At 37.4% G+C, this 13,333-nt stretch overlaps 1 protein-coding gene across 3 annotated transcripts in view; it reads left to right on the top strand.

The window, feature by feature from the left end:
• The window catches only part of exoc6b (exocyst complex component 6B), a 121,254-nt gene that overhangs the window by 76,511 nt on the left and 31,410 nt on the right, over positions 1–13,333 (top strand). For all 3 annotated transcript variants that reach the window (XR_008600536.1, XM_023297830.3, XM_023297832.3), the window contains 2 exons: positions 528–669; positions 8,500–8,573. Coding sequence is in view for 2 of the 3 variants with exons in the window: in XM_023297830.3 (XP_023153598.1) it covers positions 528–669; positions 8,500–8,573 (216 nt within the window). In the remaining variant the exon portion in view is untranslated. The remainder of the gene's footprint in view (positions 1–527; positions 670–8,499; positions 8,574–13,333) is intronic.

Raw genomic sequence — 13,333 nt, 5'->3', positions numbered from 1 at the left:
CACACAAAGAAACACAAAATGAGACAAACTTAAAACAAATCAACAAAAATGAGACACAAAATGCCCTAACCAGGTCCTGGTGCGGCTTCTGCCTGGTTGGTTAACAATAATAATATTAATAATAATATTTAAATCAGTTAAACTATGGCTGTAAATGAAAGATGAACCTTTAATCGGTGACTCCTCCAGTTATAAACCCATCACATGTAGAGCTGCTGAACTCCCATAAACAGTCCAGAACTACCGATAGAAACAGGAAATAACACAAACAAACATCTCATGGAACCACTGGATGTGTCACTTCCTTTCTACTTCCTGTCAGCAGCGGTACCAGACGTTCTCATGGTGTTGTGATGCGTTTACTGATCCTCATTTCCATGAAGTTGAAGCTACTTTTATTCAGATGCTCTCCTGAAACACGTTTCCAGAACCTTATTTTCCAGTCTTCTAGATGAACATTTGATCTGTTTAAGGAGCAGAAACACGGCTGGACGTCTCACCTATGTTTGTTTGTTTGTTTGTTCTAGGGTAAGGTGGCCCAGACGGCCTGCATGTCGGCCTGTAAACACATCTCCACCTCCCTGATGCAGCTGCTGCTGGACCCAGAGCTCCGTCAGATCTCCATGGGAGCCCTGCAGCAGCTCAACGCCGACGTCCAGGAGTGTGAAGGTGAGAGTCCACGCCTTCTACACGCCTTCTACACGCCTTCAACATGCCTTCATGTGTTTACTGCAGCACTGTGCAAAAGATGAGGTTGAAATCATGTCAGTGTTAAAAATAAATCCCCGTACAGGAAGTCCTCGGTTTATGACGTCCTCCATCTACAGCGTTTCATTGTTACATCAGAACTGGTTACATGGAACTAGTTGATGAGTGGAGCGGATGAATACGTCGTCACGGTGCTATCAGACGGCTTTGTTTCCATTCTCTGGTTGTATTCCACCTTGGATTGTGCTACATTCACTAACTTTTTGTCCTTCATTATGGCTCCCAGAGTAAGTCAGACTCTTCTGATACTTCAAAGAAAAGGAAAGCCGTCTCCATGGAAGTGAAATTAGATAGAATAAAACTCTGAGAACAGGAAGAAACACTGACCAACATGGGTCAAGTTGTAAAAACAGGTCAAACATATTGTAGTGACCCTCTGTGATGAATGAGTGAGACTTTATCTGGTTCTCTGCTGGTTTATTGAACCTTCATACAGGATACTGTGGACCGTAGCCAACGCCAGAATAACTAGAAAAACCCCATAACTTAGCTCCAGAATTAGCCACCGTTCCCAGCTCTCTCTACTGCTGACTCTCAGCCAATCAGAGGTGAGCTAACTAAACATGGCATGTTCACTGACATTAGGTAAATCTGGAACTGAACAATAAACACTGAAACCTCAACATCAACAACACTATCAGTCCGTTACAATATTCTGTTATCTTCTAGTAAAATGATTCATACATGCATGAAAGTTGTTGGTTTTCAGGACTTTTATGAAGAACTTATCCATATCGTGATGCACGGAACGGATTTGTTTACATTTTCACCAGAGTTCTGACTTACGTAGATCCGTAGGAACGGAACTCAGTTGTAAGTCGAGGACCTCCTGTACGTCTCATTTAACATTTCTGCAAAAATACACAATTTCCACAGGTCAGATTCTGTAAATATGAAAAAAATCTGAGCTTCTTGGTGCAACAGTGAAATATTCAAGTGACCAACAGTCATGTGACAAAAAATTCTGCTGAACTGCAGGCAGTGTTTCAGAATCAGAGTCAGATTTAGAAAAGCCTTTATTGCCAACTGAGTACATACAAGGAATTTAACTTGGTGTATAGAGAGCAGTACCTAGTAACAACAACAGACAGTAAAAGAATAAATAAACTATTCTAAATCTGACAAATGCTACAAATATGAGTAGTACTGTGTAAAAGTAAGTGGAAACAAAATACTGATTTAAAAAAAGACATAAATGTGCTTAAACCATGGTAATAAATGAGAATATTATTTAAATTACAGTATTGTACGTGAGGTTGATTACTGTATGAGTATTAATTATTGTACTGGTAGTGAAGCAGGAGTCTTTAATGATTTTCTGGTTTATTGTTCATGAGTGCTTCCACTGAGCAGAGAGGAGATGTCTTCAGTACACATATTTTGCTGTTCATTAGCATCTTTTTTGGTTTAACTTCTTAAATTTTCATCTATAAAGTGTGAATTTGTCAGTTTCATCCAGCATACAAGTACATTCCTGGACAATAAATGAATGTTTGGAATCTAAAAATCTATTTCTATTGATACACAGATTCAGAAAGTATGAAGTACACTTATTAACGTAGTATTACTGTTTAACATTTGCACAGTACTGTACCATTTCATATATATTATACTATGGTTCAAAGCTTTGGGGTCACTTAGAAATGTCTTAAAGTTGCTCTGTATTAGTGAAAAAAACTGACAACTTCAAATCAAATTTAAACCAATTTGACAGAAATACTGATTCTAAAATCTGCCAGAGGCAACCAAATATGAGTAAAAAATGAGAATTAATTCATAATTACTGTTTGCCAGGCTTTAAATTGGAACTTTTTTGAATGGAATTTAGTCTGATTGACCTGTAGCTCACCATTAATTTCATTTCATTTCATTACTTTATGTTTTCTGCAATAAACCACATTTTAAGTGCATTCAAGCTAAAAAAAAAAATAAACAAGTGTCTGGAGTTTAAAACTTTAAAACTGAGATGGTTTATGAGCTAGTAGAAATATGTGGAATAGTCATTTACCACATTAACAATGTCTACACTGGATTTATCATTCATTTAATGTTGTCTTCACTGGGAAAAAAAATGATTTCTTTCAACAATAAGGACATTTCTAAATGACCCCAAACTTTAGAATGCTAGTTCATGTATCCTTCCTTCATTCTTAGTTTGTTTCTTTTTCCTTCTCCACTCTTTTCACACAAACATTCATTAACATAATCAGACTCAACATACAAACTGGAAATTAATTTCTTCTTTAAGGCTTGTTTTCAGACAAACGTTTCAGCTCAACAACAACAAAAAAAATAAGAAATGCAGCTTCTAATGAAGTTATGTTCAACCAAAAAAAAGCCTTTTTCTCTGCAGTTAAAGTTAATATGTTGAAGTATTTAAAGATTGACAGCATAAACACAAGTTTTTAAGGCATTTACTTGTAAAAATTAAGTTTCTCCAGCTAGTTTTTCCTTGTAATTTAACAGGAAGTTTAACCCTTGTGTCGTCCTGCAGGTCAAACTGACCCGTTTTAAAATTTGAAAATGTGGGGAAAAAAAATATTTTCACAGTGAAACTTCTGATGTCAACATTTTTGGGAAATCTTTGAACATTTTTTGGTGGAAAAAAAGAAATGTTTAAAATGTTTCTTAAGAAAATTCACAAAAAAATCAACCAAAATCCAGCAAATTTCGCTGGATTTTGGTTGATTTTTATGTGAATGTTCTTAAAGAAAATATTAGAAGTTTTACTGATATATATGGAATCACTTTAGATATTTTTAGGATTTTTTTGGAAGATTTTTACTCATTTTTTGAAAATATTTACAAGAATTTTCTTGCCAAATTTGGGGGATTTTTTTTTTTTTAAATCAAACTTGTCTGGGAAATGTTTAAGGAATTATTGGAATTTTCTTTCTGAAAGTTTTGCAAATTTTCAGAAGTTTGGGGAATTTTTTTTACAGAATTTTTGTATTATTTCCAGACAAGGAAACAATATTTTTTGGTGCCTGTAAATGAGGACAACAGGAGAGTAAAGTTTGACACAGAAAACCTTTCAGTAAGTTTGTGATATAGACAATTTAATTTCTGTAAATTTGGTTTTCTTGCCACCATGAATGAAGTTGTGGGTCTCGTTGTCATTAATTATTGTTTTTAGTGTAAATTTTCCTCTAAATTCAGCCACAGACCTGAATCAGAATAAAACCAGTCTGTAAAGTTTGCAGTTTGCATCTGGGAGCACAGGGGGCGCTATGGAACAACCGATTCCCCGGTTAGAGGAGAGCATCTTCTGTTCTCTGAGGAGGTTTTTCATCCGCCGTCTCTTTTCTTTCTGTTTCCTTCTTTGGTTCTTTTCTCAGATTTTTTTCTCCTCTTTTCATCCTCCTCCCCCGTCCTTCCCTGATTCCTGAGTTTGGGGGATGAAAGAGGCGTCGTTGGCTCGGTTCTTCCACCATCGGGGTTCTTAGAGTCACGGCTCGGGTCGCGCTGATCGGCAGTGACATGCATGCAGTGCTGCCGAGGGGTTAGGAGGTTAGCAGCTGCTTATCTGGGGCAGAAACACGGCAAAGATCAGAGGACGCAAAGTTTACAGGACAGATTTTAGATTTACTGGTCCCACAGGAGACACAAACAATCACAACATGAGACAAAATCACACAGGCGAGACAGACACAACATGGCAAAAATGAGGCAAAAAAATGATACAAACCACCAAAAAGGAAACACAAAATGACAAAAACGAGACAAAGAAATTACAAAAAACTACAAAACGACCCGACCAGGTCCTACATCCACCTGGTGCAGCTTCCGCCTGGTTAATACATATTTAATCAGTTAAACTATAACATAAAGTTATAAACAGAACTCTTTAATTTTAACCTTTAAAATCTTAAAAATGCAGTAAAATGAATCAGAACGCTGGATAAATGCGATAGAAGGAGAGAGACATGGGGAGAGTGGAGTAGAATCAGTGACAGAATAAAGGAAAAGAGTCGGACGGAGAGAAATTCCCCAGAAGGTGAACTTGGAGGGATTAAAGAAATAAAAGGTCAGAGCAGATTAGGATGAAAGAGGACGAGAGGCCAGAGAAAATGGGATTAAAGCAACGAGGAGAGAAATTAATAAAAGCACAGAAAGGCCAGAGGAGAGAGTAGAATACACGACTTAAAGGGAAAGGAAGTGAAGGAAGAGGGATTAGAGATGGAATAAAGGCAGGAATTCCAGGATTGTGGAGGATAAAAAGGAAAAAGGGAGGTTCAGATGGATGAATACGATCAGTGGAGAGGAAAAGAAAAGGAGAGGAGAAATAATGGAGACAAGTTGAAAACTACAGATTACTGAAGAAAAACGCGAATAAGAAGAAAAAAATACAGGAAGAAAAATTGAAAAATGAATAAAAACTTAAATTAAAAACAGTTCATGTTCAAAAACTATAAAAACAGGGAAAATGCAATCAATATCCTGTGAAAATATATTAAAACAGTCATTTTCACAGTCAAATATTAAAGAACAAATAACTGTAAAAGTAAAGATTTTTTTTTATATCCAACATTTAAATGAATAATTTTTCTTATCTGTAATTCATCAAAACTGGACAAAAAACAATCTGTAAAAAAACATTTAACTTAACAATAATAAATACTGACCATTTTAAAATTCTTAATATACATAATTTGTCTTTTAAATTATTGGCAAATTTATGTAAAATAATGACATTTCCTGCTCATTTAAATACTAATAATAAAAGACAGAAAAAGAGACAAAAAATTTGACAAAAAAGTTACAAAGTGACAAGAAAATGGACAAATGACACAAACGAGACAAAAACGAAACACAAAACGACAAAAACATGAGACAAACTACAAAAGTTGGACCAAAAGAAAGGACAAAAAACAAGACAAAATATGCCAAAAATGAGATGCAAAACAACAAAAACGAGACAGAAAACAACGAATAAAGTGAACCACAAAATGCCAAAAGAACAATGAACAATCTAGTATTTTACTTTCTGATCCAAACAACTTGTCATGGTCTAGAAATGATTTTAAATTTATAGCTTTACTAATTTACAATCTGCAGTTAATGTCTTCTCTGGAATTTTTACACTTTGAGGACCGGATTGGACCCTCTGGAGGACCGCTTTTGGCCCACGGGCCGCATGTTGGACACCCCTCGTCTACAGTAAACTGAAGCATGGAGGACTTGTTTTAGAACTAGTTAAGGTTCTTCAAGTGGAACATGGAGGTCTTCTTCTGGAGGTTTCTTCTCTCCAGGGTTCAGCAGCAGGCCGGTGTGAGTGCTCCTGTGCGGTGTGTTCGGGGTCAGTCTGGATGGCAGGCGTGTAATCGCTGCTGTGGAGTGTATGGCCTTGTGTTTCAGAGATTAGCTGCTCCCTCCGCTACACTCCTCTTTTCTCCACTCCCTCGCTCAGAATACCAGCCGGCTTGTTTTCGGGGGCCAACTGACGCCAGGACCCCAGCTCACACTCCGGCCGACCCCGACCGGCAACCAGGCGTCGCCCCGCAAAACCGTCCAACTCCACTGTTCTCAGACCAGCAAAACACCTCGAAATACCACCTAAAAACCTCCCACGTCCACAGGCAGTCATTCAAATAAGTTTCTAGCCGTTTGATTTAACCAACCTTTTAACCAACCAGGAACCTTTTCTAACCCAGAAAATAGAGGAGAAGCTTCAAAGACGTAGTTAAAAGATTGTGACAACTAGTCATAATAGTCGACTACAGTTACCTCGTTCTCAATTAGGAAATATGGATCCGTCCATTTATAAGGACGCTTACAGGAAATGAGTTCAATGAGTCAACATTTAGTCTAAATATCTACAATCTGGAACCTTGTCTGGTCAAACTTTAACACATCAGATTCTACTGATGTTAGAGCCTCAACAGTTGGTGAAATGTGGACCAAAGACTGGATTTTAGTAGAAATATGGATCCATCCATTTATAGACACTAACTTTCTTGGAACACAGGAGCACCCTCATTTGATAATTTTGCACTATTTTCTACTTGACAAGGGAAATAATTATTAAGTATTGTTGTTTTTGGACATTATTGACCAATTATGGACACATTTCAAGTTATTTTAAGTAATTTTTGACAAGGTTCAAGTCAGAAGATCTGACAACTCTTTGTTATACCATATTTGCCACACATCTTGGGTCTTTGGATCTTTAATCTATTTTAGAGTGTGGTGAAATTGTGTACCGATGTGGTGTCGGACAAAAGGCCTATTGGGGATAACAAAGATTACCTTTAACCTGGAACACATCAAATTCTACTGATGTTAGAGCCTCAAAAAATGTTTTGCTACATTTTCAAACTTTAAATTTGCAAAACCTTTAGGAAGAAAATTCCAATAGTTCCCTAAAAGTTTCCCTTAAAAGTTATATTTTAAAATGTCACCCAACTTTGGCAAGAAAATTCTTGTAAATATTTTCAAAAAATGAGTAAAAATCTTCCAAAAAAACCTAAAAATACCTCATATGATTTTTTTGTGTATATATATATATATATATATATATATATATATATATATATATATATATATATATATATATATATATATATATATATATCAGTAAAACTTCTGATATTTTCTTTAAGAACATTCACATAAAAAAAACAAACAAAATCCAGCGAAATTTGCTGGATTTTGTTTGATTTTTATGTGAATGTTCTTAAGAAACATTTTTAACATTTATTTTTTCCACCAAAAAACGTTCAGAGATTTCCCAAAAATGTTAAAAATATGGACATCAGAAATTTCACTGTGAAAATATGTTTTTTTCCCCCCACATTTTCAAACTTTTAAACATTTACAGGCACCAAAAAATATTGTTTCCTTGAAAAAAAATCCAAAATTTCAGCAAAAAAAAAATCTGGAAATTTGAAAAACCTTCAGGAAGAAAATTCCAATAATTCCTGAAAAAATTTCTTTAAAAAAAAAAAAAAAAGGCAAAAAAAAATTCTTGTAAATATTTTTTAAAAATGAGGAAAAATCTTCCAAAAAAATCCTGAAAATATCTGAAGTGATTCCATATATATCAGTAAAACTTGGTGGATTTTGGTTGATTTTTATGTAAATGTTCTTAAAGAAACATTTTTATCATTTCTTTTTTTCCACCAAAAATGTTCAGAGATTTCCCAAAATTGTTGAAAATGTGGACATCAGAATTTTCACTGTGAAAATAGATTTTTTTTCCATATTTTCAAACTTTAAAACGGGTCAGTTTGACTCGCAGGACAAGACGAGGGTTTAATAGTGTGAATGTGATTAAAACTACTGGTTCGTCATTCGTCTCTGCTCTTCTAGATGAAGGTGTAGCTGCTAGTTCATCGTCTTTACATTGACCTTCAATCCAGACGTCTTTACTATAAGACTGTGTTTATTTCTAGATGAACTTGCAGTAAATGATACGTTTGGTTGCGTGTGAAGGTCAGTCGGTGGAGGCCAGGCTGCAGTGAGCTCCACTCCAACCCTGTGCTCTTTCGCATCCACTAACACACACTCTCATTGACGAGCCGGCTGTTTCTCAGCCAGACCCGGCGACATGACTCTAACACCCTTCCTCCTCCTCCCCAGGCTGTCATTTGTCTGCCAATCTGTCCCGATGCATAGCGAATCTGACCAGGTCCTTTATTCTTCCCTTTTTCACCCTCTTCTTCTCCTCCTCCTCCTCTCTTCCCTCTCTCCGGGGGTGGACTGGGGGGGTGGGTTTGTATTTTCCCACAGGTTTTGCCAGAGCCGGGCCGGTCGCAGGCTTCCAGGGTGACACGTTGCTTCTGGCCTTCAGTGACTTGAGACAAGTAGGTCTTTGTCTCCTCGTGGTCCTCTCTCCTTCATTTGCTCTCTCTGTCTTGTGTTTTTTTTTCCTCCCCACTATCTTTTTTCTGCCTCCTCCTCCCCCCTTCGTCCTTTTCATCCTCCCCTCACACACCCCCGAGGCTTTCCTCCCCTCATCCTCCTCCTTCGTTTGGGTTTTGGTTTTGTACCTTCTACTTTTTATTCTCTCTTCTCAAACACTCTCACACAGTTTTTCTTATCTCCACTTCTGTCTTATCTGTTGCACTGCAAAAACTCTAAATCTGACCAAGTCTGTTTGTCTTATTTTTAGTCCAAATGTCTCATCACACTTGATTTAAGATAAACTCACTTAACAAGAGACATTTCAGCAGATGGAGGGACTTGTTTTAATACAATGCATCTTAAATATCTTGTTAAATCAAACAATCTTGACATTATCTTGTTTTGAGTTGAATTTTACAAAAAAACTTAAAGTAAGTTTAATACATCTCAAATTAGGAGGTTACATGAAAGCAAAATCTATTTTTGAGTGAAAAGCCGCTATTTTTTTAGTATGTTTGGCTTATTTTAAGACACCTAAGCTTGACAATCCTGGTAAAATATCACCTAACCCTCCTGTTTTTAACTCATTAGAGACATTAGAGAGTCTTAACTCTCTAATGTCGGCACAAATGTCCTTAAAGAAAAGCTAAAGGTGAAGATTTACTGCAAGAAATGTTCAAAAACATGATAAAAAGTTCATGCTGTAGTTTAAGTGAAGTTGTTTTCTGATTGAATCTCATTTGTCTTTCTGGTTTGGTGACTTTTCTGGATTCTGTCCTCTTGAAAGACATAACAAAACATGAAATTCTCACAATTCAGATACAATATTTCACAGAACTTAATTTTGAGTCAAATATAGAATGAATGAAACCTTTAATTTTTACTTTACATAAAATGCATGAAATACAAATACATGAAAATTACCTCCATAAATCGCTGGTGCATCTTCTTTAAAGACGGCTGTGAGCAGCTTCTTTATAAACCAGGTTGCTTTTATGGGGTCAGATTTGTTATGAATATGAAATGCTTGTTGTGTTTAGATGTTGAGAACCAGTTGGGCTCATCTTTGGGTTCAATGATTTCAGTCGTTATTAAACTGATATTTAAACCTTTAACTTCTTCTTTACAAACCAGATTCATGAAGTGACATTTGTTGTTGTTTTGTGACTTTAGTTGTTTTCTATGAGCCTCAGCAGCAGCAGTGAAGATGAATAAAGCAGAAACTATACAGAACCTTCTAGATTGGAACAGTAATGTGCTTTATTGTGGAGTTTGGTGGTTTAAAAATTACACTTTTTAACTAAAATGTCCTGAATCGTGTTGCGTTCGATGACATCGGTTACCAGGGCAACGTAATGGGTCCTTGGGCCGGATGTTGAGAAACAGTTGGGTGCATCTTTGGGTCCAATGATTTCAGTCACTATAAAACTTTTATTTCTTTGGCTTCATCTTTAGAAACCAGATTCATGAAGTTTGTTGTTGTTTGTTGCTCCTATATTAGAAGCTTTGTTGTGGATTTTCATAGTTTAAGAATGACAGTTTTTAACTTTTAGAGCTGAAATGTGTTGTGTTTGATGACACTGGTTTCCAGTTTCCTGGGGGACGACACGGGTCCTCGGGACAGATGTTGAGAACTTGTTGGGTACATCTTTGGGTCCAATGATTTCACTCACTATTAAACATTTATTTATTTATTTAGCTTCTTCTTTACAGACCAGATTATCTTTGTGAAGTTAGTTACTGATATATTAGAAACTTTGTTGTGGTTTATGAAATGGCTGTTTTTAACTTCTAGAGCTGAATCATGTTGCGTTCGATGACACCAGTTTCCGGGGGGATGAAACGGGTCCTCAGGCCGGATGTTGAGAAGCGGTTGTGTGTTTGGGGTCCTGGGAAAGCAGCGAGCAGAACGGGTCAGACAGAACTGGACGGCTCCAGTGAGAACCCAGGATGTTGGGCGGAGCCAGCGAGTGTTTGTGTGTCGATGTCGCCCTCCGCCGCCGCCGTTTCCGAGCGTCTTCTTTCTTTGGCGTGTTTGTGTGTCTGTCATCGGCGCTGAATGTGTGAAACGGGGCGGAGAGGCCGAGTTTGTGTGGCTTTTCTGGCCGACCGTGCGATTCTCGCCGCCGTTGCCGCCGCGAAAAAGTGTGTGAAAGTGAGCGTTGCTGTGACTGTGTGAAGCAGGGCGGAGAGCGAGTGTGTGCCCCGCTTTGATGTTTGTTGTTGTGCAGAGTTGTGTGTCCGTGTGACAGCGGATGACGGATGGGCCGGCAGGACGGAGCGGAGACGATGAATGAGGTGACGGACGGAGATGGATAGCCCTTTATCCCTCCGTCACAATCCCTCTTTCTGCCTCCTCTCTTCTCTTTCTGCGGCTGTCGGGATGATGCAGTGCCTCTTGTTCTCTCTGAAGGAAGGGGGGAAGACGGGGAGAAGGAAAAAATTGCATTCATGCGGCATCGATGTTTACTCCGGCTCCCCCCATCGTCCTCGTCCTTCATCTCCGTCCTCCTCTTTGTCTTTGTGCCGCCGTTCTTCTTTGTCTCTGGTTCCCATCCAGAGTCGGAGTCCAACATCTGCCCCGAGGAGCGCATCATTTCGAGCCGCTCCGTGTTTCATACGTGCTCATACATACGTGTTCGTCTTTGTGAGGCGCCGGCTGAATGGTCGATAAATCACGCTGACGGCGCCGTTTGTTGTGTGGTCGGGTCCCGGTGTTGTGGAAGGTTCCGGGGTCCTGGGACAGCGCCTGGACGGGACTCTCACTCACAGACAAACACTCAATACCAAACACTAAACACACAGTCCGGACCTGCGTCACGCTCCGGACCACCAACCTGCTTTTAATAAAACAGAAAAAATGGTTTAGTTAGAGTTTAACCACCGGATGTCTGTGGAGAGTCTCATCATCAGGGAGGAAATAGAACCCAACTGGATTCCTCCAGGACTAAGACATCTGAACACATCACACACCTAAAATCTCTACGCCGGCTTCCAGTCACTCACAGAATAGATTTTAAAACCCTACTGATCGTTTACAAATCCCAGAATGCATCTGATCTGTTCAGAGAATAAGAACCCAGCAGGACTCTTAGATCCAAAGACTGAGGTCTCGTCCAGGCCAGAGTCCGGACTAAACATGGAGAAGCAGCATTTAGCTGTTCTGGAACAAACTGCCAGTGGAGATTAAACTTTCACCAAATGTAGACACCTTTAACTCTCCTGTTGTCCTCATTTACGGGCAGCAAAAAATATTGTTCCTTCGTGTAAAAAAAATCCCAAAATTTTGCAAAAAAAATCCCCAAATTCATAAAAATTGCAAAATCTTCAGGAAGAAAATTCTAAAAATTCCTTAAAAGTTTCCCTGAACATTTTATTTAAAAAAGTAATACCTAAATTTGGCAAGAAATAAAAAAATTTAAAAATGCAAAAAATAAAAATTGTAAATGTTTTTAAAAAATGAAAAAAAATCTTTCAAAAAAATCCTAAAAATATCTAAAATGATTCCATATATATCAGTAAAACTTGTAATAGTTTCTTTAAGAACATTCAGAAAAAAATCTGCTAAAATCCAGCGAAACATTTTTTTTTTTTTAACATTTCTTTTGTTCCACCAAAAAAATGTTCAAAAATTTCCCAAAAATGTGGAAGTTTTCACTGTGAAAATATAATTTTTTTCCACATTTTCAAACTTTAAAATGGGTCAGTTTGACCCGCAGGGCGACATGAGGGTTAAATCCAAGATAAAAACATTTCTTTTCTCTTGAGCCTATGAATGAAATCTGCACAGTGTTGTTTAACTATCTGCAGCTCGCTGTAACGCTCTTAATGTTGTATATAAAGCACTTCGAACCCTCTGGGACATGAAGGGTTCTATGCAAATAAACTTGCCCTGCCTTTAGATTCTAAAAGAAGTTTCATCTACTGCACATGAAATGTCAGATCTCCCTTCTACTGATGAAGTTATGACGCTCAGAAATGCTAATTCCCTCTGAGAGTTTTAATAGTATGACGGCACAGAAGGGACAATACATCCCATAATTTTGATTCTCAGAGATAGAAAAAAATTCACAGAAATCAGATTTAGTCTTTAGATTGTCACACCTGGAGTGGATGTAAAATTGATCTGGTCGGTCGTTTTGTCTCTCATTTTTGTTACTTTCCTTCTCATTTTCATTGTTTTGTCTTGTTTGTCTTGTGTCACGGGACTCTTAGACCGTTTTGGATTTCGTTCCTTTTGTCTTTTTTCCTGTTTTTTTTTTGTTCTGTTTGTGTTTGTGGTGTCAATTTTGTATTTTAGGGGTTATTTCGTGCTTTATTTTTATTGTTTTGTGTCTTGTTTTTGTCATTTTGTGACTTTTTGTCATTTTATGTCTCATTTTATACAAAAAGTGAAGAAAATAATCAAAATATTTCAACTAAAATGAAGCAACAATCAAAATGGGACATTTACAAATAAATTAAATTTAAATGAGACCTAAAGTGAACAGAAAGAGACACAAAATGATCAAAATGAGAAACAAAATAACCTCAAAAAGGGAAAAAAATGGTCGTGCGTCCTGCTGAAATTGTGAGGCTCAGAAATGATAGAAAAAGTCCATTAAAAAGTGATAAATCTGGACCAAACTCTATGGACCTCAAGGACCCTGTAACTCTGGAAATAGTCCCAGTCTGAAGGTAGAACTTTGCTTCATTAAATAAAATTTCTGTAGATGAAGAA

This window comes from Amphiprion ocellaris, chromosome 23 (genome assembly GCF_022539595.1).
Source record: "Amphiprion ocellaris isolate individual 3 ecotype Okinawa chromosome 23, ASM2253959v1, whole genome shotgun sequence".
Taxonomy (NCBI): domain Eukaryota; kingdom Metazoa; phylum Chordata; class Actinopteri; family Pomacentridae; genus Amphiprion; species Amphiprion ocellaris.
This window is presented reverse-complemented; position numbering and strand designations above follow the sequence as displayed.